Raw genomic sequence first — 22,262 nt, forward strand, 5'->3', positions numbered from 1 at the left:
TCCCGCCACGATTCCTTTCCCAGGCTCTGCAGCGGCCGCAGCTGCTCCGGGGGGTTTCAGAAAGCCTGAGGTCCAGGGCCTCCTGCAGCCCCCTCTCCACCTGCACCAGGAGGCGGCCTGCGGAGGCTGCCGGTTTCTACTGCCTCACGGCTGTGGATCTATCCGGAGTCACCATCCAGAGACTCAGTGGCTGTGCTGTTGTTCTCAACGTGTCATTATTTAAAAGGATCGGGGCCGGGCGCGGTGGCTCACGCCTGTAACCCCAGCACTTGAAGAGGCCGAGGCGGGCGGATAACTTGACGTCAGGAGTTCGAGACCAGCCTGACCAACCTGGTGAAACCCCGTCTCTACTAAAAGTACAAAATTAGCCGGGCATGGTGGCGGGCGTCTGTAGTCCCAGCTATGCAGGAGGCCGAGGCGGGAGAATCGCTTGAACCCGGGAGGCGGAGCTTGCAGTGAGCCGAGATCAGGCCACTGCACTCCAGCCTGGGCGACAGAGCAGGACTCTGTCTCAAAAAAATAAAAATAAGTGGCCGGGTGCGGTGGCTCAAGCCTGTAATCCCAGCACTTTGGGAGGCCGAGACGGGCGGATCACGAGGTCAGGAGATCGAGACCATCCTGGCTAACACGGTGAAACCCCGTCTCTACTGAAAAATACAAAAAACTAGCCGGGCGAGGTGGCGGGCGCCTGTATTCCCAGCTACTCCGGAGGCTGAGGCAGGAGAATGGCGTAAACCCGGGAGGGAGAGCTTGCAGTGAGCTGAGATCCGGACACTGCACTCCAGCCCGGGCGAGAGCGAGACTCCGTCTCAAAAAAAAAAAATAAAATAAAAATAAAAATAAAAAAATAAAAATAAGTTGTCGAGACAGGCGTCTAAACTTGAATGAATTGTGATATATTTCATTCGTGCCAAGCACCAATCACATGGATGAGGACAGTCATTTCAGTATCATTGGCTTCTCTCCTTTAGGAACTTCCAGCTTTATTTTGCTTTGGTCTGTATCTTCCTCAGCTAACAAATGTAGGGGGTGGGAAATACAGTTCATTTATGTTACTACAAATGAAAAGGTGTGACGGGTCTCCTCAGATCACCGTCATGCAAAATGCTGACCAAAATCCCATACGAGGACTTCGGAACAGCTGGGCTCGGCTCTCTGGGCCACGATTTGCTGGTCTGTGAAATGACAGGGAGGCTGGATTACTAGCTCTTTAGAGCTCTAGATTCTTACGAGTCTAGGACTTTTACAAAGTGGCAGATGATTTCTGTTAGATGCCAGTTAAATTACTCTTAACATAGCAGTTAGTGAGGCAGGAACTGGTGTAGAGTGCGCACTTGCTTTTTTCAATTTGGGTTCATTCGTTATGGAATCTGAAGATGTTTCCCAGTTTTTTTTTTTTTTTTTTTTTTTTTTTTTTTTTTTTTTTGAGACAGTCTCACTGTGTCGCCCAGGCTGGAGTGCAGTGGCGCGATCTCGGCTCACTGCAAGCTCCGCCTCCCGGGTTCATGCCATTCTCCCTCCTCAGCCTCCGAGTAGCTGGGACTACAGGCGCCCGCCACCACGCCCGGCTAATTTTTTGTGTTTTTAGTAGATACGGGGTTTCACCGTGTTAGCCAGGATGGTCTTGATCTCCTGACCTCGTGGTCCGCCCATCTCGGCCTCCCAAAGTGCTGGGATTACAGGCTTGAGCCACCGCGCCCGGCCGATGTTTCCCAGTTTTAAAAGACAGTTTTCCTTTAGTGGTAGTATCGGTTATTAGGTTGTGACTTTTTGGAATGAATGTAGCCTCTAACATCTTCCTATATGTGGTTAAGAAAAGGGACTTAGCCAACAGGAAGGTGGCAGACAGCCTCAAGAAAAGCCTCAAACTTCATCCACTTGGGGCAGCATCTCTAACTCCCAGATTCACTGCTAACATACTCAGAGAAAGGAGAAAAGCCACTTCAGTTTGGTCCCAAGGTATCTGACAAATGCAACGCTCTCCATATTTTCACATTTGCTTGTGGACAAAACCAGCTACCTGTGAACTCCATTCTCTCCAGGAAAACGACCCTATGAAGTCCACTGTCTCTTTCTTAAGCATTTATCACAGTGACCTCCAGCGCCAGCGTTTCCAGAGAGTGACAGGTGGTTGCAAGTCCTCTCTGCCTTCCCTCCTTAAAGGGAGCAGCAACTTGGCACTGAGTATGCTCACACTTTGAAGTGGTGGGAACCAGTCTCCCCCTACACAAGAAGTTGTTTGTACAGCTTGTAAGGCGTCTTTATGAATTGAAAACAAAACGACATGTGTTTCGTATATAGAAAATAGCAAGTAAAGGCCGGGCTCGGTGGCTCACGCCTGTAATCCAGCACTTTGGGAGGCCAAGGCAGTCGGATCACGAGGTCAGGAGATCGAGACCGTCCTGGCTAACACAGTGAAACCCCATCTCTACTAAAATACAGAAAATTAGCCGGGTGTGGTGGCACGCACCTGTAACCCCAGCTACTCGGGAGGCTGAGGCAGGAGAATCACTGAACCCGGGAGGCAAAGGTGGCAGTGAGCCGAGACCGTGCCACTGCACTCCAGCCTGGGTGACAGAGCGAGACTCCATTTCCAAAAAAAAAAAAAAAGAAAATGGCAAGTAAAATCAGTTTCAACACTATGCTCAGTGAAGTCACCAGAATGTTTACGCTGAATCACCATAAAGCTAAGAAGCATCAACGTGAACCTTAGCTTTTCCAGCGATCAAACCCCTGCGGGCAAATGATAAAGCCAAACGCAAACCACAAGTCTGGTTTTTACACAAACTTCTGCTCATCCTTCAAAAGTCTGGAATCAGCTGTTTCCTTCTCTCAGGAGGTTTCCAGGTCTGCCTTTGCGTTTGGGTCACGGGCCTGTTGTTTCCTCATTGGGATGTTTCTGCACCAGACTGTCGGGTCCTAGAAAAAAGGACTGTGTCTTTCCATTTTGTACCCCCAGTGAGGCTGGCACATTCTGAGGGTGCAGTAGGTGTTTCATACTTTGTGAACCTCATGCCTGTTGAGTACTTACTGTTTCTAGGTCCTGTATCAGACGTTCTGTATACCTTGTCTCATTAAATCCTCACAACAAATGTTATTCTGTGTGCATGTGTGTGTGTGTGTGTGTGTATCAGCAAAATGAGACTCAGACCAGAGCAATTTAAAAATTGCCCCAGGTCACACTGCTGGTGGCGAGCTGGGATTTGAACTTGGTAGTTTCTGCCTTTAGTTCCATGTGCCGAATGACTATACTGCCTTCGAACCTGATAAGCGAGGAGGGAATAATAATTTCTCACAATGTAGTTTCTGATGAATACGGTTCCTAATTATTTACTCATAAATATAAATGTGTATGGTGAATTTATGGGCTCTGATGCGGCCATGAACACTGTTCTATGTTTATATGTAACTTTACAAATGTTCAAAGCACTTTCACGTGTATTATCTCACCTGGGTCTCAAAATAACCCAGTGAGGTTGGCTAAACTTATTTTCATGTTACCCGTGAAGAAAGTGACGTGCAGGATGGACCGCTGACTCACCAACCTGTGAAGTGACAGGCTCAGGTTAGAACCTGGGGCTGGATTCGTGTTCCAGGGTGGTTTCCACTGCTCCATGCTGTGGCCCTGGGGTTTTACGCGTTTCTCATTCCGCTGCTTGTGTGGGTTTCCAGAGTGAAGTTTGGGCTACTTAATGGCAACATAAAACTCACTTAGCAAATTTAGACTGTCACCCTCTTGAACAGAGAATTGATAAAGCTCCCCATTCTGAAGGGCTACGGGGGGATTTTTTCCGTCTCGAAAGCATGTGGGCCTGCCTTTCCGTCTCCTCTCCCCCATTCCTCTGGACTCCACTCGCTATCATTAGGGAATAGGACACAGGGACTCTCTCCGTATCTGCTTCTTGGTTTCTTCCGCCTTAAATGGAAAATACCGTATTTACTTGGAAAATACCTTATTTACTTGTAAAATACTTTGCGAGTTCTGAAGTGAATGCCATTAAGATATGTGATGTATGGGCAACTACCCTTGATCAAGGACCTTTTCCTCCTATCTCGGAAAATCATGGACATGAAAAAGAAGAGAGATCACACGTGAAATACCTCCACATAGTGAGTACCAGAACCCAAAGGGAACTTAGGGGTCTCTGTCCACTCATCCACTTCAAAAATCCGAACACAGGCTGGGCACAGTGGCTCACAGCGGTAATCCCAGCACCCTGGGATCCGTCCAAGGCGGGAGGAGCACTTGAGCTCAGGAGTTGGAGACCAGCCTGGACAACATGGCAAAACCCTGTCTCTCCAAAAAAAAAAAAAAAAAAAAAAAGCCGGATGGGGTGGAACCCACCCCAGTAACCAGTAACTGTAGTCCCAGTTACGCAGGAGGCCGAGATGGGAGGATTGCTTGAGTCTGGGAGGCGGAGGTTTTCGTGATCCCAGATTGTGCCACTGCACTGCAGTCTGGGCGACAGAGCAAGAACCTGTCTCAGATAAATAAATAAATAAATACCCTCACAGAGAAAATGGACATCTCTTCTGAAATAAAAGTTATTTTGTTTAGAACCATACTTCATTTCTGCATTAGGGACCATTGAAGCAGAGACAGAGCAGGAGGGACAGAAGGAGAAATGAAGAAATAGGAAGAGACATAGAAAGATACAGCACACGGGGTGGGCACAGTGGCTCCTGCCTATTATTCCAGCACTTTAGGAGGCTGAGGCGGGAGGATCACTTGAGCCCAGGAGTTGGACACCAGCCTGGGCAACGTGTCAAAACAAAAAAATACACAAATTAGCCAGGTGTGGTGGCGCATGGCTGTAGTCCCGGCTACTTGGGAGGGTTAAGTGGGAAGACTGAGCTCGGGAGGTTGAGGCTGCAGTGAGCCATAATCATAGCACTATACTCCAGCCTGGGCCACAGAGTGAGATCCTGTCTCACCACACACACACACAACGCCAGTGTATACTCTTCGATACAGGAAGATAGACATAGAGATGAAGATCCAAAGATTGGCACAACAACGGAACACGAGGAAAAGATCAGACGTGGAAAGGAAGGAAGGAAGGAGCCGTCCGAAGAGGAGAGCAGCAGTCTTCTGCGGGACTTCATTCCCGGTAGCAACAAACGCGGCAACAAAAGCCACACGCATCTGAAGAAATACGGTACAAAGAATGAGGTGACTTGCTGTTAGGACTTGGAGTGTGGCTGGAAAGAAGTCAATCACCCTGCTCTTAATTTCTCCTTCACTTTGCCTGATCAGTTTAGCCCCGCACTGATATGTGTGTGTGCGTTTCTCTAGCAGACCACATGCCCCCGATGGTAGGGGCTGTCTGCCTGGGAGGCAGCCATGGCATTGTGCGCTGGAGTTGGGATCAGAGAACCTGAGTTCCAGTCCACGCTCCACCACCCAGAAGCTGTGGGACCCGGGGAAGACACTTTGCCTCCTTCCCCAGTAAAATGGGGGTTCCTCCCCCTACCCTCCAGGATGGCTGCGAGAATTAAATGAGATCACATTTTCAAAATGTTACACTGTGTGCTCGGCACAGGCAAGGGATTCTTGTTCTTTGTACTGCATCCCCAAGGCGTAGCTCCCTGCTGTTAAACTTCTCAACAAGCACCTACTGGATTACAGATTCCCTAGGCTGGCCTTAGCCAGACTCCAGACAGCACCTTCCTTGGTTTTATCTTAGATTCTTTGCAAGAGCAAACTATGAGGCCAAGAAGCACAGCCGCACCCCAGACATGTGGTTTCTACAAACAGCGACTGCAGCTGCATGCTACAGGGGAAACTGCTCTGATTCCTGTCAGTAAAAACTATAATTTACACAAGGAACTGATGATGGAGTGCTGCTTTTATCTATTGCTTTGTATTTTTCAAACTACTTTCACATACACGTTTCTTTTGCTATAAAATGCAAAATATGGCTTGTTTGCAGATAGTCACACCTATCTAAAAGCAAACATTTCTAAACTCAGGTTTAAAAACTATTTAAGGGCCTGGCACAGTGGCTCACTCCTGTAAATCCAGCGCCTTGGGAGGCCAAGGTGGGCAGATTGCTTGAGGCCAGGAGTTCCAGACTAGCCTGGGCAAAATGGTGAAAGCCCATCTCTACAAAAAAAAAAAAAAAGAGAGCTGGGTGTGATGGTTCCTGCCGGTAGCCCCAGGCACTTGGGAGGCTGAGGTGGGAAATCACCTCAGGTTGAGCCTGCAGTGAGCTGTGACTGTGCCAGTGCACTCCAGCCTGAGCGGCTGACTGAGACACTCTCAAAACACAAAGGTGGGGGTGTGTGCCTCACTCTGTGGCCCAGGCTGGTCTCAAACTCCTGGCCTCAAGCGATCCTCCCACCTTGCCTCCTCAAGTGCTGAGATTGCAGGCATGAGCTACCACGCTGGGCTTCAGACCTACTAAATTTTGTCCTTGGCAGGCATGTCATACCTGTGAGGAAAAGAAGGACGAGGAAAACCACAGAAACGATTAGCTTTCTATCTGTAAAAAATAAAGTTAGAAGTGAAGTCGCGTTCCCCACAATTCATGCCTACCTAGAACCTCAGAATGTGACCTTATTTGGAAAAGGGCTCTTTGAAGATATGATTAAGGTAAGGATTGCGATGGGACCATGTTGGATTAGAGTGGCCCCTAAATCCAATTAGACAGAAGGAGACGTACAGAGACACAGAGCAGAAAGTGACTTGAGGGTGGAGTGAGAGACTGGAACAGTGAATCCACAAGCCAAGGAGTGCCAAGGACTGCTGTCAGCCCCCGAAGCTGAGAGACAGGCATGGGAGGGTTTTTCCCTCAGAGCCTCCGATGAGAAACCGGTCCTTGAGCTTGTTGATTTCAGACCTCTGCCTACAGAACCCTGAGGAAAAGTCTGTTGTCATAAGCAACCCAGCCTGTGGCCACTTGTTAAGATGGCCCTGAGAAACCGATACACAAAAGTAAATTCAGGTATATCAAGGGCTAACCACTACAAACGTACTTAAATAAAATTTTGAAAAATATTTTATAAATCATAGGCTAGAGAAACTTTTCCCAAACAAGGCATAAAACGCAGATGTCATATAGAGAAGGACTGACTGATTTGTAAACATTAAAACACACACACACACACACACACACACACACACACACACACACACACCCCAGTACATCAGAAACCACTATTGACCAGGCACAGTGAGTGTCTCATGCCTGTATTTCCAGCACTTTGAGAGGCCGAGGTGGGTGGATCGCTTGAGCCCAAGGGTTCGAAACCAACCTGGGCAACACGGCAAAACCCCATCTCTGCAAAAAAAAAAAAAAAAAAAAAGCCGAGCATGGTGGCCCGTGCCTGTGGTCCCAGCTACTTGGGAGGCTGAGGTGGAAGGATCACTTGAGCCAGGAGGTGGAGGTTGCAATGAGCCATGATCATCCCACAGAGTGAGACCTGATCTCAAACAAAACAAGATTATACATCAAAAAGCACTACTAAAAGACAAGCCGGGCATGGCGGCATGCCTGTAGGCACAGCTACTTGGGCGGATTGCTGGTGCCCAGGAGCTCAAGGCTGCTGTGAGGCTCCGCTGCACTCTAGTCTGGGTGACAGTACAACAACGAAAACGTTGAAGACAAGTAACAGAACGTGTTTGTAGCATATAGCAGAGTAAGGGTTAGTATCCAGAATAGTCAGAGATCCTACAAATTATTAAGAAAAATAGGCCGGGCGCGGTGGCTCAAGCCTGTCATCCCAGCACTTTGGGAGGCCGAGACGGGCGGATCACGAGGTCAGGAGATCGAGACCATCCTGGCTAACACGGTGAAACCCCGTCTCTACTAAAAAATACAAAAAACTAGCCGGGCGAGGTGGCGGGCACCTGTAGTCCCAGCTACTGGGGAGGTGGAGGCAGGAGAATGGCATGAACCCGGGAGGCAGAGCTTGCAGTGAGCTGAGATCCGGCCACTGCACTCCAGCCCAGGCGACAGAGCGAGACTCCGCCTCAAAAAAAAAAAAAAAAAGAAAAGAAAAAGAAAAAAGAAAAATGATCCAAAAGAATTTTTTAATTTTTTAAACGATACAAACTAGAAACACACACACAGAAGAAATAGAAAAAGGCCAATTGAAAACTTCCTCAGTAGGCTGGGCACCATGCCTGTAACCCCAGTGCTTTGGGAGGCGAGGTACGAGGATCACTTGAGACCAGGAATTCGAGACCAGCCTGGGCAGCATAACAAGACCCTCTACAAAAACATTTAAAAATTACCCAGGTGTGGTAGCGTGTGCCTGCACCCCAGTTACGTGGGAAGCAGAGGTGGGAGGATCCCTTGAGCCCAGGAGTCTGAAGCTTCAGTGAGCCATGACCCTGCCCCTGCACTCCAGCCTGGGTGACAGAGCGAGACCCTGTCTCTCCAAATAACACACACACACAACTTTATAAGTGAATACTGAAAAGACTGAAAATGTCCAGTGTGCCTAAGTATACAGGGACATAAGCACTTTTGTACAGTGCTGGTAGAATTAAAAGAATATAGTATTAGGCCAGGCGCAGTGGCTCACGCCTGTAATCCTAGCACTTTGGGATACAAAAATTAGCAGCGTGGTGATGGGTGCTTGTAATCCCAGCTACTTGGGAGGCTGAGGCAGGAGAATCGCTTGAAATCAGAGGTGGAGGTTACAGTGAGCTGAGACTGTGCCACTGCACTCCAGACTGGGCAACAGAACGAGACTCTGTCTCAGAAAAACTAATATATATAAAATACATATTATTTATATATATATATACACATATATATACGCATAGTATTATATGTGTATATATACATAGTATTGTTTATAATAGCAAAAAATTAGAAACAGCCCAAATATTTAGGAATAGAATAAATAAGGCCGGGCGCGGTGGCTCACGCCTGTAATCCCAGCACTTTGGGAGGCCGAGGCGGGCGGATCACCTGAGGTCAGGAGTTCGAGACCAGCCTGGCCAACATGGCGAAACCGCAACTCTACTAAAAATACAAAAATTAGCCAGGTGTGACGGTGCATTCCTGTAATCCCAGCTACTCAGGAGGCTGAGGCAGGAGAATTGCTTGAACCTGGGAGGTGGAGGTTGCCGTGAGCTGAGATAGCGCCATTGCACTCCAGTCTGGGTGACAGAGTGAGACTCTGTCCCAGAAAATAAAAATTTAAAAAAAGGAATAGAATAAGTAATTTACAGTATGTTCCAACTATGGAACACTCTGTAGCCATTAAAAGGAGAAATATAGCTGGACATGGTGGTGTGCACCTGTAGTCCCAGCTACTTAGGAGCCCAGGGGGTCAAGGCTGCAGTGAACTATGATTGTACCACTGCACTCCAGTCTCGATGACTAAGTGAGACCCTGTATTAAAAAAAAAAAGAGGAGAAACAAACCAACATATGGAGAAGCCTCCTGAGTAGCTGGGATTACAGGCATGTGCCACCACACCCAGCTACTTTTTTGTAGTTTTAGGAGACGGAGTTTCACCAGATTGGTCAGGCTGGTCTCAAACTCCTGACCTCAGGTGATCCAACTGCCTCAGCCTCCCAAGGTGCTGGGATTACAGGCGCCCACCACCATGCCCGGCTGATTTTTTTGTAGTTTTAGTAGAGATGGGGTTTCACTGTGTTGGCCAGGATGGTCTCTAACTCCTGACCTCAGGTGATCCACCCGCCTCGGCCTCCCAAAGTGCTGGGATGACAGGCATGAGCCACTGTGTCCAACCAGAAGCTTAAATATATTTTAGAGACAAGATCTTGCTTTGTCACCCAGGCTGGAGTGCACTGACATGATCATGGGCCACTGCAGCCTCGAATTCCTGGGCTCAAGGGATCCTCATCTCAGCTTCCCAAGCAGCTAGGACTACAGATATGTCCACCACATCCGGGTGTGTGTGTGTGTGTGTGTGTGTGTGTGTGTGTGTGTTTGTTTGTTTTGGTAGAGAGGAGGTTTCCCTCTGTTTCCCAGGCTAGTCTCGAACTTCTGGGTTCAAGTGCTCCTCTCACCTCGGCCTCCCAATAAGCCATCACATCTGGCCTTGAACAACATTATGTTTAGGAAATGCAAACTTACTTCTTTTTTTTTTGAGATGCAGTTTCGCTCTTGTTGCCTAGGCTGGAGTGCAGTGGCGCGATCTCGACTCACCACAACCTCTGCCTTCCAGGTTCAAGCGATCGTTCTGCCTCAGCCTCCCGAGTAGCTGGGACTACAAGCGCCCGCCACCACTCCTGGCTAATTTTTGTATTTTTCTTTCTTTCTTTCTTTCTTTTTTTTTTTTTTTTTTAGTAGAGACAGGGTTTCACCATGTTGGCCAGGATGGCCTCGAACTCCTGACCTCATGATCCGCCTGCCTCAGCCTTCCAAAGTGTTGGGATTACAGGTGTAAGCCACTGCGCCCGGCCTCAGGAAATATAAACTTTCTACTGATTTCCTGAAGGAAAGCTAAAATAATGTTAGCTGAGCAAAATATTCTGGGCTGGTGAAGGGAGAATTTAATTTACATATCAGTGATTATCAAATTACAGTGATGAAGATTTTGACCTCTTGTCAAAATACTGCGTGTGGGAGGTTTGTTCACAACATTCTTAGGTTTAGCAGAGAGAAGCATGGGCTAAAAAAAAAAAGGATAAAAAATATGAAACGGCCAGGCACAGTGGCTCACGCCTATAATCCCAGCACTTTGGGAGGCCGAGGCAGGCAGATCACGAGACCATCCTGGCTAACACCCTGAAACCCCATCTCTACTAAAAATTCAAAAATTAAAAAAAAAATATTGAAAAATTTAGCCGGGCGTGGTGGCAGGTGCCTGTAGTCCCAGCTACTCAGGAGGCTGAGACAGGAGAATGTCGTGAACCCGGGAGGCAGAGCTTGCAGTGAGCCGAGATGGTGCCACTGCACTCCAGCCTGGGCGACAGAGCGAGACTCCGTCTCAAAAATATATATATATATATGTGTGTGTGTGTGTGTGTGTGTGTGTGTGTGTGTGTATTCCATGAAACACTGTTCATTAAAACTGCATGCAAAATGCTAAGTGAATTTGTATTTTTCCAGGGAAAGATCTGTGTAGAGTCCTTCAGCTCCTCCCAGGGGTCCAGACTCAAAACGGATTAAGAACTGCTATTGTACATGAGGAAGGAGCATGGCAGCTGAAGATCCAGCTCTGGGAATGCAGGAAGAAGTGGAGTCAAAAAAAACAGGTTATGGAAGATGCTTAAGGGTTTTGGATACGATAAATTAATGTTAGCTACATTATAATGATTGTAGTAGTTAATGTCAGTTTTGTAAAAAGTGTTTTTATAGTTGGCATATATAAAACTTGCACAAGAGGGTTTATGAATTTGGCCTATACAATTATTACTTCCTTGAGTAAGGGAAAGGATTACTTTAATATGAACCCAACGTAGCCAATGGAAAAGGTGTTCATTTTAAAAGCTTTTAGGAGATAGCATATGTAAATGCCCGTGGGAACCGGGGAGCTGCTGAAACTAGCTGGAAATCATGACCGGCTCAGCAAGAATGGGCATGCAGAGAACCAGAGTACCAACCCAAACAAAACTGGTGTCCAGGATACAGGGAGGGTTCAGAACCATCTGAATGTCAATCAAGAACAAATGCCAGGCTCCAGAAGATTCAGAAAATCCAGGAATAAAGGACAGCAAAAGAACCAGTCATCATGAAAAGCCATGTACTAGAACAGTCCATAAAGCAGCACCAAGAGAACATTTTGAGCCGATTTCAAGTGGAAATTAAACCCTATTCCTCCACTACGAATTGTTCTGGGGCTTTGTACCACCCAGAGTGATGATAGGATCTAAAGGTGATTGCTTAGGAAGCCTAGGGGGCATTTTGGAAATGTGGGAGGTATTGTTGCTTCTGTCGACATTGAGGAAAGGTGCTACGTGACTGGCATTTAGTGGGCATGGGCCAGGTGATTCAGACATCCTGCAATTCTTTTTTCACAAGCAGTTTCACAAAAGGCTCAGCTATTTTGGGGAAGGTCCTTGCACAGGGGGAAGCTTCTGTGGAAAGACACTGTCTTGATCTCGTGAAAGAACATACTTTGCACAGTGTCTACTCAACAAATGACAGTGCAGCTCCCTCTGCACTCTGACAACAAAACTGGTTGCAAATCTGACAGGATATTTGAGATTCCTTTTAACAGAGTTATTAACACTACATTGGCAGACACATGAAATTTAGAGATCTGCCTGAATGTCATTAACGAAGGCTGTTTTAAAATTCCTCACTATTTCCAGATGGTATACATAAAGCACTTTGGGCAAGGTGAGACATGTTATGAAAACTCCACATGTGAGGTTATGTTTCCATCTTATTCTGACATTTCCTAAGGGGGTACCACACAACTGCCTCACGGCCTACTGGATACTCCCTTCCAGTCCATCCGCCATCTCTCTCAGCCTACTGTATACTCCCTTCCAGTCCATCCTCCCCCATCTCCCTCACAGCCTACTGGATACTCCCTTCCAATCCATCCTCCATTTCCCTCAGCCTACTGTATACTCCCATCCTCCCCCCAACTCCCTCACAGCCTACTGTATACTCCCTTCCAATCCATCCTCCATCTCTCACAGCCTACTGTATACTCCCATCCTCCCCCAACTCCCTCACGGCCTACTGTATACTCCCAATCCATCCTCCATCTCCCTCACAGCCTATTGTATACTCCCTTCCAAACCATCCTTCATCTCTCTCACATCCTACTGTATACTCCCTTCCAAACCATCCTTCATCTCTCTCACATCCTACTGTATACTCCCTTCCAATCCATCCTCCCCATCTCCTTCATAGCCTATTGTACACTCGCATCCTCACCCAACTCCCTCACAGCCTACTGGATACTCCCTTCCAATCCATCCTTCATCTCCCTCACAGCCTACTGTATACTCCCAATCCATCCTCCATCTCCCTCACAGCTTACTGTATACTCCCATCCTCCCCCAACTCCCTCACAGCCTACTGGATACTCCCTTCCAATCCATCCTCCATCTTCCTCACAGCCTACTGTATACTCCCTTCCAATCCATCCTCCATCTCCCTCACAGCCTACTGTATACTGCCTTCCAATCCATCCTCCCCCATCTCCCTCATAGCCTACTGTATACTCCCAATCCATCCTCCCCCAACTCCCTCACAGCCTACTGTATACTCCCTTCCAATCTGTCCTCCCCGTCTCCCTCACAGCCTGCTTTATACTCCCTTCCAATCCATCCTCCCCATCTCCTTCACAGCCTACTGTATACTCCCTTCCAATCCATCCTCCCCCATCTCCCTCACAGCCTACTGTATACTCCCTTCCAATCCATCCTCCCCGATCTCCTACACAGCCAACTGTATACTCCCTTCCAATCCATCCTTCCCTGTCTCCCTCACAGCCTACTGTATACTCTCTTCCAATCCATCTTCTCCCATCTCCCTCACAGCCTACTGAACTCCCTTCCAACCCATCCTCCCCCATCGCCTGCTAAAGGCCACGGTTTCCAAGGTTTCTTTTTGTTTTGCTTTTAAAGTATTAGAGACTGAATTTGTGCCTCATGCAGTGAAATTTCAATGTAGAAAAAATGTTTTCTGTGACACTTTTCATCACTATACCCTATCCTACAGCAAAAACGGAAGTTGGTTTTTGTTTGTTTTTGAGACAGAATCTTGCTGTTGCCCAGGTTGGAGTGCAATGGCACGATCTTGGCTCACTGCAACCTCCGCCTCCTGGGTTCAAGAGATTGTCCCGTCTCAGCCTCCTGAGTAGCTGGGATTACAAGCCACCATGCCCAGCTAATTTTTTGTATTTATTTATTTATTTGTTTATTGAGATGGAGTCTTGTGGTGTTGCCCAGGCTGTAGTGCAGTGACACAATCTTGGCTCACTGCAACCTCTGCCTCCCGGGTTCAAGTGATTCTCCTGCCTCAGCCTCCCAAGTAGCTGGGATTACAGGTGTGAGCCACCATGCCAGACTAATTTTGTATTTTTAGTAGAGACAGGCTTTGTCCATGTTGGTCAGGCTGCTCTTGAACTCCAGACGTCAGGTGATTCGCCTGCCTCAGCCTCCCAAAGTGCTGGGATTACAGAAGTGAGCCACTGCACCCGGCCTGGAAGTTGTTTTTTTAAGCCCAGCTCATTTGTGAAAATATCACATGCTCCTTATTTTCATACCCAAATTTCTCATATCCATAAACTTCCACATTTTATTTCTCTCAGAAGCATACAGTCTCTTTCTAGATTTCCTCTTCCTGTCAAAGGTATTTTCTTCTTTTGTTTAACATAAATGAATAAATCTAGTCTATTATTACTTAACAAAGTTTTTAAAAACCCAGTGTGTCAACCTATCTCTCTGCTCTTTTAACTTCCTATATTTTTTTGTACAGCATAACTCTCTTAAACTCAAACTTACACTATTAGTAGCTTATCTGCAAAGAGGGAGAAGGGGTATCATGGAGTTGGGAGCTCCAGAGGAGGGAAAGGTTTTGGTCATGGGGGAATGCCCTTGAGAATTGACAATGGATGCTGAGAAGGACAATCAGAATCAGTGGAAATAAGACAACAGGAATTTGTGCTGAACATGGTCATGTGGTTTCATGCCTCTCCACAATGTGGAAGCTCAGAGGCAAAGGGAAAAAAAAACGGAGAGACCAGGGCTGATGGCAGGCATGGTCAACCTGGTCATGCCACTCCTCTGCTTGCAGTCCTTCAGAGGCTTCCCATTTCTTCAAGACCTTTCAGATCCTTCACCATCTGGCAATGCCCATTTCTTCAGCTTCCTTGTGTATCACTCTCCCCTTGGCTTTCAAACTTCCATCACTCTGGCCGACTGTTCTCATACTCATGGCTTTTGCACATTCTGTTCCTTTTAGCCATGTGTTATCCTCACTTTCCACCCTTTGCTTCAGCTTAAAAATCACTTCCTCAGAAAAGCCTTTCCTGGCCGGGTGCAGTGGCTCATGCCTAATCTCAGCACTTTGGGAGGTCAAGGTGGGTGGATCACCTGAGGTCAGGAGCTCAAGACCACCCTGGCCAACATGGAGAAACCCCGTTTCTACTAAAAATACAAAAATTACCTGGGTGTGGTGGTGCACGCCTGTAATCCCAGCTACTCAGGAGGCTGAGGCAGGAGAATCGCTTGAACCTGGAGGCGGAGTTGTGGTTAGCTGAGCCGAAATCACACCACTGCACTCCAGCCTGGGTGACAAGAGTGACAAGAGCGAAACTCCGTCTCCAAAAAAAAAAAAAGAAAAGGCTTTCCTGACCCCTAATCCAATCAGAACTCTATCCATATAGTCTCTCAATATGTGCTTTACTTCTCTTTTATCGAATCTATCACAATTATATGTTTGTTTGTACAAATCCCCTTTTCATACATAGAAATAGCTCTGTAGAGGCAGGCATGTGGTCTATTTTGTTCACTGCTGAATTCCCAGCACCTAGCTTGAGTACCTGTCACCAACAGGAACAGGTGTGCAATAAATGTATTGAATAGGTTAATGAATGGCAGGAAGATTTAGGTATAAGGACTTGGGCGAGTTTTTATTTTGTTGTTTGTTTACTTTAACTAGATTTTCATCTCCTATCTGTTAGATGGGGATACTAAGAAAAACTAACAACCTCAGAATTGCTGTCTGAATTAAAAGAGACAATGCATGTAGCATGCTTCGCATGGTGCCTGTCACATGATGAGGGCTAGGAAATGTTCCTTCTTATTATCATCATTAAAAATCAGCTCTCTGCGCAAATGGAACTCTCGTACATTGCTGGTAGCAATGTGAAAGTGATACAGCCAGTTTGGAAAACAGTTTACCAGTTTCTTAGAAAGTTAAAACACAGACATATCATATAACATGGCAGTCCCACGTCTGCATATTTACCCAAGTGACATGAAAACTTATGTTCACACAAAAATCTGTACATGAATGTTTATAGCAGCTTTATTCATAATTGCCAAAAACTGGAAAAACCCATATGTCCTTCAACCAGGGGACTAGATAAACAAACTGTGGTGCATTCATACAGTGGAATACCACTCAGAAAGAAGACGTGAGCTACAGATCCATGCAACAACACGGATGAGTTTTAAATACTTTATGACAGATGAAAGGAGCCAGACTAAAAAGGTGTCATACTGTATGATTCTATCTAGATGATATTCTGGAAATATCAAAACGATAGGGACAGGCCGGGCATGGTGGCTCATGCCTGTACCCCCAGCACTTTGGGACCCTGAGGCAGGCAGATCACCTGAGCCTAGGAGTTTGAGACCAGACTGGCCAACATGGCAAAACCCCATCTGTACTAAAAATACAAAAAGTAGCCAGACGTGGTGGCAGGCGCCTGTAATCCCAGCTACTCAGGAGGCTGAGGCAGGAGAATCACTTGAAGGCGGAGGTTGCAATGAGCTGAGATTGCACCACTGCCCTCCAGCCTGGGTGATAGAGCAAGACTCCATCTCAAAAAACAAACAAACAAACAAAAAACAAAAAACAAACAAAAAACTATAGGGACAGAAATCAAGTCAGTGGTTGCCAGTGGACGGGGTGAGGCAAAAGGGAATTTGGGAGAATAATGAAATTGTCCTATAACTAGATTGTGGTAGTAGTTACATGGTTATATGCATTTATTTATTTATTTATTTTGTTTGTTTTTTGAGATGGAATCTTGCTTTGTCACCCAGGCTGGAGTGCAATGGTGCAATCTGGGCTCACTGCAGCCTCCGCCTCTCGGGTTCAAGTGATTCTGTGCACCAGCATGGCAGGCTAATTTTTGTATGTTTAGTAAATAGAGACGGGTTTTACTGTGTTGGCCAGGCTGGTCTCAAATCCCTGACCTCAAGTGATCCGGCAGCCTCAGCCTCCCCAAGGGCTAGGATTATAGCGTGAACCACCACACCCAGTCATTTATATACATTTATCAAAACTCATTGCATCATAAATTGCAAGAGCAAATTTTACTGTATGTAAATATCTTAATTTTTTAAAGGAAAAAAAAGTCCAAAATAAGTAGCTATAATTACCTTTTCCTTTTAGAAAAAGGCATTCATATTTTCTGAGCATGAAAGAACTACAGGCTCATTGTAGACATTTGGGAAAATGTACAAAGGATGTACATTCATCACGTGCAGAAAAGTAATATTTCCTTGCTGTCAGTTTTATTGGTACAGAATACACACAAAGCTGGGACCATGCTGTGCAGTTTTTAAATGAAATTATACATTTTGCTTTCTGAAATATATTGTGCACATTTTTCATGTCATTAATTTTCAAAATCATGATTTTATGAATCAGTAATATTTTATGTTTACTTAAGAGACAGAATCTCACTCTGTGGCCCAGGCTGAAGTGCAGTGATGCAAAGCAAGCATAGCTCACTGCAGCCTTGAACTCTGGGCTCATGCAATCCTCAGTGGTGGGATGAGATCTATACCCCTGATATTCAGTCTCAGAGTCAGTAATTCCCTGCCTCAGCCTCCGGAGCAGCTGGGGCTGCAGGCCTGTGCCACCGCCCCAGGTTCAATTTATATTTTATTTATTTTTTTCTTTTTTTTCAATGTATGTTTTTTAGCATTCCTTTGGTGTTAGAAATTACATTGTTTATATAATTATTGTCAATTAAAAATAAAAGAAAAAATCATACTGCTCCAATTTTTTACTTTGAGCAACTCTGATAACAACAACAAAAGAAGTTCAGTGGCGCCAACGCGTTTCCCTCCTGGAGTTTTCCGGTTCACCTGGTGGAGCGAGTCTTCTTGAGCTGCAATTCCCTCGTTGTTTTCAGCGTCTGCAGGAAAGGTGGTTCCACAGGGCGATGGGTGATCTGGCTTCTTTGTTCCTTTGTGGGGGTAAGGGCTGGACACCTCACTATTTCTTGTATTACCAGCTTGAATTTGTATCGCGCTGTTAATATTTAATCCTCTCCACATCCATGCCGGGTAGTAATTTGTTCTAGATCACACAGCTTATCAGTGGCGGAATATTCGGGACTTAGACCCCTGATAATTCAACCTCAGTAAACGTCTCCCAGCTCCAGGACGCTGCATCATCTGGCTTTAAAAGAGACGTTTCTGGCCGGGCGCGGTGGCTCACGCCTGTCATCCCAGACTTTGGGAGGCCGAGGCGGGCGGATCACGAGGTCAGGAGTTCGTAAACCAGCCTGGCCAACATGGTGAACCCTCCTCTCTACTAAAAATACATAAATGAGCCGGGCGTGGTGGCGGGCGCCTGTAATCCCAGCTACTCAGGAGGCTGGGGCAGGAGAATCGCTTGAACCCGGGAGGCGGAGCTTGTAGTGAGCCGAGATCGCGCCACTGCACTCCAGCCTGGGCGACAGTGAGACTCCGTCTCAAAAAAAAAAAAGAAAGAAAAACAACGACAAAAAAAAAAAAAAAAAGTTTCTCCCCATACTGCGCAGAGCCCGGCACACGGGGAATTCCTCTCATCGAGTGGACGCTGTCCCGTCCTGCGAAGGTCCTTGGCGACACCGCCACGTGTCAGCTGGGATCACGTCGTCCCCAGGGCCGGGACACCCGCTGCCACTGACCGAGGGGCCCCGGGAGCTGAGGGGTCGCCGCTGCGCTGCCCGCGGAGGCTGCGGACTGTGGGTCGCGACGCCGCCGGGCCGACTTTCATCCGGGCGTCCTGCTGGGGTCCCCGCCCGGCCCCAACCTCGCGGTCCTCAGTGGGGGGCGCGCCTTCCTGAGGACGCGCTGAGGGCACGCGCGGCCGCCGGGGTAAAGCGTTGCCGGGGAGACCCGGGACCTGACAGGAACGCAGCCCCTCTCAGTCCGCCGCGATCCCACAGTTCCCCGGTCCCGGAAGTGCCCTGGCCTCCCGGAAGTGCTGGAGCGGCTGACAGAGCGGCTGACGGAGCCGGGCTCGCCAGGTCGCTGCTGCGAGAGGGTTGCTGTGCTGGGGCCTGGGTGGCGGCTGGAGGCCTGAGTGGGGCTCGCGGCGGGGGTTGGCAGGGGGCCGGGAGGCGGAATGATGGAGGAGGAGGAACTGGAGTTCGTGGAGGAGCTGGAAGCCGTGCTGCAGCTCACGCCCGAGGTGCAGCTGGCCATCGAGCAGGTGAGCGTTCCGCCCCTCAGGAGGGGAGACGCGAGTGCGGGCGCTGGGGAGGCCGCGGCGGGGGGACGGAGTGCCGGGGGCCCGGGGCAGCAGGGAAAGTGAAGTGGGGAGGTGGCCCGGGTGAGAAGGGGTGTCTGAATCAGAAGGAAAGGAAGGGGAACCCTTTCTACGCTTCGACTGTCTTTGGCGGGGGCTGGGGGTCCTGGTGGTTTTGGGGAAAAGGAATTGTGCGCTGAGAGGGGACGACGCTAGGAGAATGCAGGCCTTGGGTGGCATCTTCAGATTCTGGGGACTGTGGGGGCTTCATGCATTTACCAGGCTCGTGCCAACGCCGCGGTTTCGCAAGCTGTCCCCTTGTGAGTGGCTTGGAACTGGGGGAAGGGTATGACTTTAATTTCTGAAGCAGATGGCACAGCAGAGAGAAAGTTGAAAAATGACATATTGACCATTCTTAAAAGGTTGAGAATTCCTATCGTTGAATAGTTTGGCTGAGGTTGGAGAATACTCCCAAGGGGTCTCTTTTCCCTGCAGGAACTTTTTTTTTTTTTTTTTTTTTTTTTGAGACGGAGTCTTGCTCTGTCACCCAGGCTGGAGTGCAGTGGCCAGATCTCAGCTCACTGCAAGCTCCGCCTTCCGGGTTTACGCCATTCTCCTGCCTCAGCCTCCCGAGTAGCTGGGACTACAGGCGCCCGCCACCTCGCCCGGCTAGTTTTTTGTATTTTTTAGTAGAGACGGGGTTTCACCGTGTTAGCCAGGATAGTCTCGATCTCCTGACCTCGTGATCCGCCCGTCTCGGCCTCCCAAAGTGCTGGGATTACAGGCTTGAGCCACCGCGCCCGGCCTTTTTTTTTTTTTTTGAGATGGAGTCTCGCTGTGTCGCCCAGGCTGCAGTGCAATGGCGCGATCTCGGCTCACTGCAACCTCCGCCTCCCGGGTTCAAGCGATTCTCCTGTCTCAACCTCCTGCGTAGCTGTGATTACAGGCGCCGCCACCACGCCTGGCTAAGTTTTGTATTTTTGCTAAAGACGGGAGTTTCACCGCGTTGGCCAGGATGGTCTCTAACTCCTGAGCTCAAGTGACCTGCCCGCCTCGGCCTCCCGAAGTGCTGGGATTATAGACGGGAGCCACCACGCGCCGCCCTGCCTGCAGGAACTCTTCCCTTTGCAAGTTTATTGAATTTTTAAGGCTAATGATATTAGAAATAGGGATTTTTATTTTATTTTATTTTTTTGAGACGGAGTCTCGCTCTGTCGCCCAGGCTGGAGTGCGGGGGTACCATCTCGGCTCACTGCAACCTCCGCCTACCAGGTTCAAGCAATTCTCCTCCCTCAGCCTCCCGAGTAGCTGGGACTACAGGCACCCACCACCACGCCCGGCTAATGTTTGTATTTTTAGTAGAGACGGGATTTCACCATGTTGGCCAGGCTGGTCTCGGACTCCTGACCTCAGGTGATCTGCCCGCCTCGGCCTCCCAAAGTGCTGGGGTTACAGGTGTGAGCCACCGCGCCCCGTCAGAAATAGTGATTTCTAATACTGCATGGTATTGCTCCTGATAAAGGGAGAAAATCTCCCTTAAAGGAATTGTCATGAAGTTACATGATTTAAGAAAGGGATTTATGATTGAGGAAATGGACAATTCCATTATGTCTTATTTAATGGACCCTGAGAAGCCCTTTTCTTTTCTTTTTTTTTTTTTTTGAGACGGAGTCTTGCTCTGTCGCCCAGGCTGGAGTGCAGTGGCGCAGTCTCGGCTCCCTGCAAGCTCCGCCTCCCAGGTTCGTGTCTAAGTTAAACATGACTTCCACTGTACCAGTAGTTGACATGTGTTGACTCTTAATACTTACCGTGGGCCTGCCACTGTACTAAGTAATGTATTGTCCCATTTATAGAGGTGTGTGTGTATGTGTGTACGTGTGTGTGTGTGTTTGAGACAGGGTCTTGCTTCTCATCCACCTCCCCTTGATATGGTAGAAGGCTTCAACTTTTCTAACAGTTGTCTTAGAAGACATTTTGATTCTTTGGCTCTGTATTTCTTTGGAAGACTTCTTCAGAGATGAAGTGGCTTCCCACAGTTATAACTCTATCAAGCTGGTGAGACCCAGTGTCCAGCAGATAATTTGGCCGCTTGTATCATCCTCCTTGTTGCATGTTCTTCAGGTTGTTAGGGAGTTAGCTATATTTCTCAGAGGTGGACTGTTTTTGAGACAGGATCTCACCCTGTCACCCAGGTTAAAGTTCAGTGGTACAGTCTCTGCTCACTGCAACTTTACCTTCTGGGCTCCGGTGATCCTCCCACCCCAGCCTCCCAGGTAGCTGGGACTACGACAGGCATGTGCCATGGTGCCCAGCTAATTTTTTTTTTTGTAGAGATGTGGTTTCGCCATGTTGCCCTGGCCAGTCTCCAACTCCTGAGCTCAGGCGATCCACCCAGCCTTTTATTTATTTATTTATTTTATTTTATTTTGAGACAGAGTCTTGCTCTGTCGCCCAGACTGGAGTGTAGTGGTGTGATCTTGGCTCACGCAACCCCCACCTTCTGGGTTCAAGTGATTCTCCTGCCTCAGCCTCCTGAGTAGCTGGGATTACAGGTGTGCACCACGACACCCAGCTAATTTTTGTATTTTTAGTAGAGACTGACCTCAGGTGATCCACCCGCCCTGGCCTCCCAAAGTGCTGTGATTACGGGTTTGAGTCACCATGCCCGGCCCTTTATTTTCCTTTTAATTGACAAATTAAAATTATATATATATATTTACGATATACTACCTGTTTTTATGTATAATCCTCTCTTTCTATATAGGTGTTTCCAAGCCAAGACCCTCTAGATCGAGCAGATTTCAATGCTGTCGAGTATATCAATACCCTGTTCCCAACAGAGCAAGTAAGTAGAGTTTCGGGTTTCCCTCCTTTCAGCGGCTTCTGGCACATCCTGGGTGTCATGCTTCGCGTGCTACACTAGATCATCTACGGGCCCTTGATAAACAAGGGAGAGTCAAATTCAAATCAAACGCCATCGTCACCACCTGGGGCAGTGAGCTACACTGTGTTGGAATGGAATTCATTGTATAGTGAACATATTAATAATAATTGTACCCTTAGGTTGTGAGAGTCCTCCCAAATTTTCTGTTGTAATGGAAAGTGGAAGGGATTTTTATAATGTAGTGGGGAAAGGTGGGGGTGAGGCAGGCAGGAGAAGCCCAGAATCAT

General features: G+C 47.7%; 1 protein-coding gene across 2 annotated transcripts in view; it reads left to right on the forward strand.

The window, feature by feature from the left end:
* The first annotated feature begins 18,968 nt into the window (after positions 1 to 18,968).
* VPS53 (VPS53 subunit of GARP complex) overlaps positions 18,969 to 22,262 on the forward strand; it is a 168,820-nt gene continuing 165,526 nt past the window's right edge. For both annotated transcript variants that reach the window (XM_010373479.2, XM_030924066.1), the window contains exons 1-2: positions 18,969 to 19,055; positions 21,856 to 21,936. In XM_010373479.2, the coding sequence (XP_010371781.2) occupies positions 18,969 to 19,055; positions 21,856 to 21,936 (168 nt within the window). The remainder of the gene's footprint in view (positions 19,056 to 21,855; positions 21,937 to 22,262) is intronic.

This window comes from Rhinopithecus roxellana, chromosome 19, assembly GCF_007565055.1.
Source record: "Rhinopithecus roxellana isolate Shanxi Qingling chromosome 19, ASM756505v1, whole genome shotgun sequence".
NCBI lineage: Eukaryota > Metazoa > Chordata > Mammalia > Primates > Cercopithecidae > Rhinopithecus > Rhinopithecus roxellana.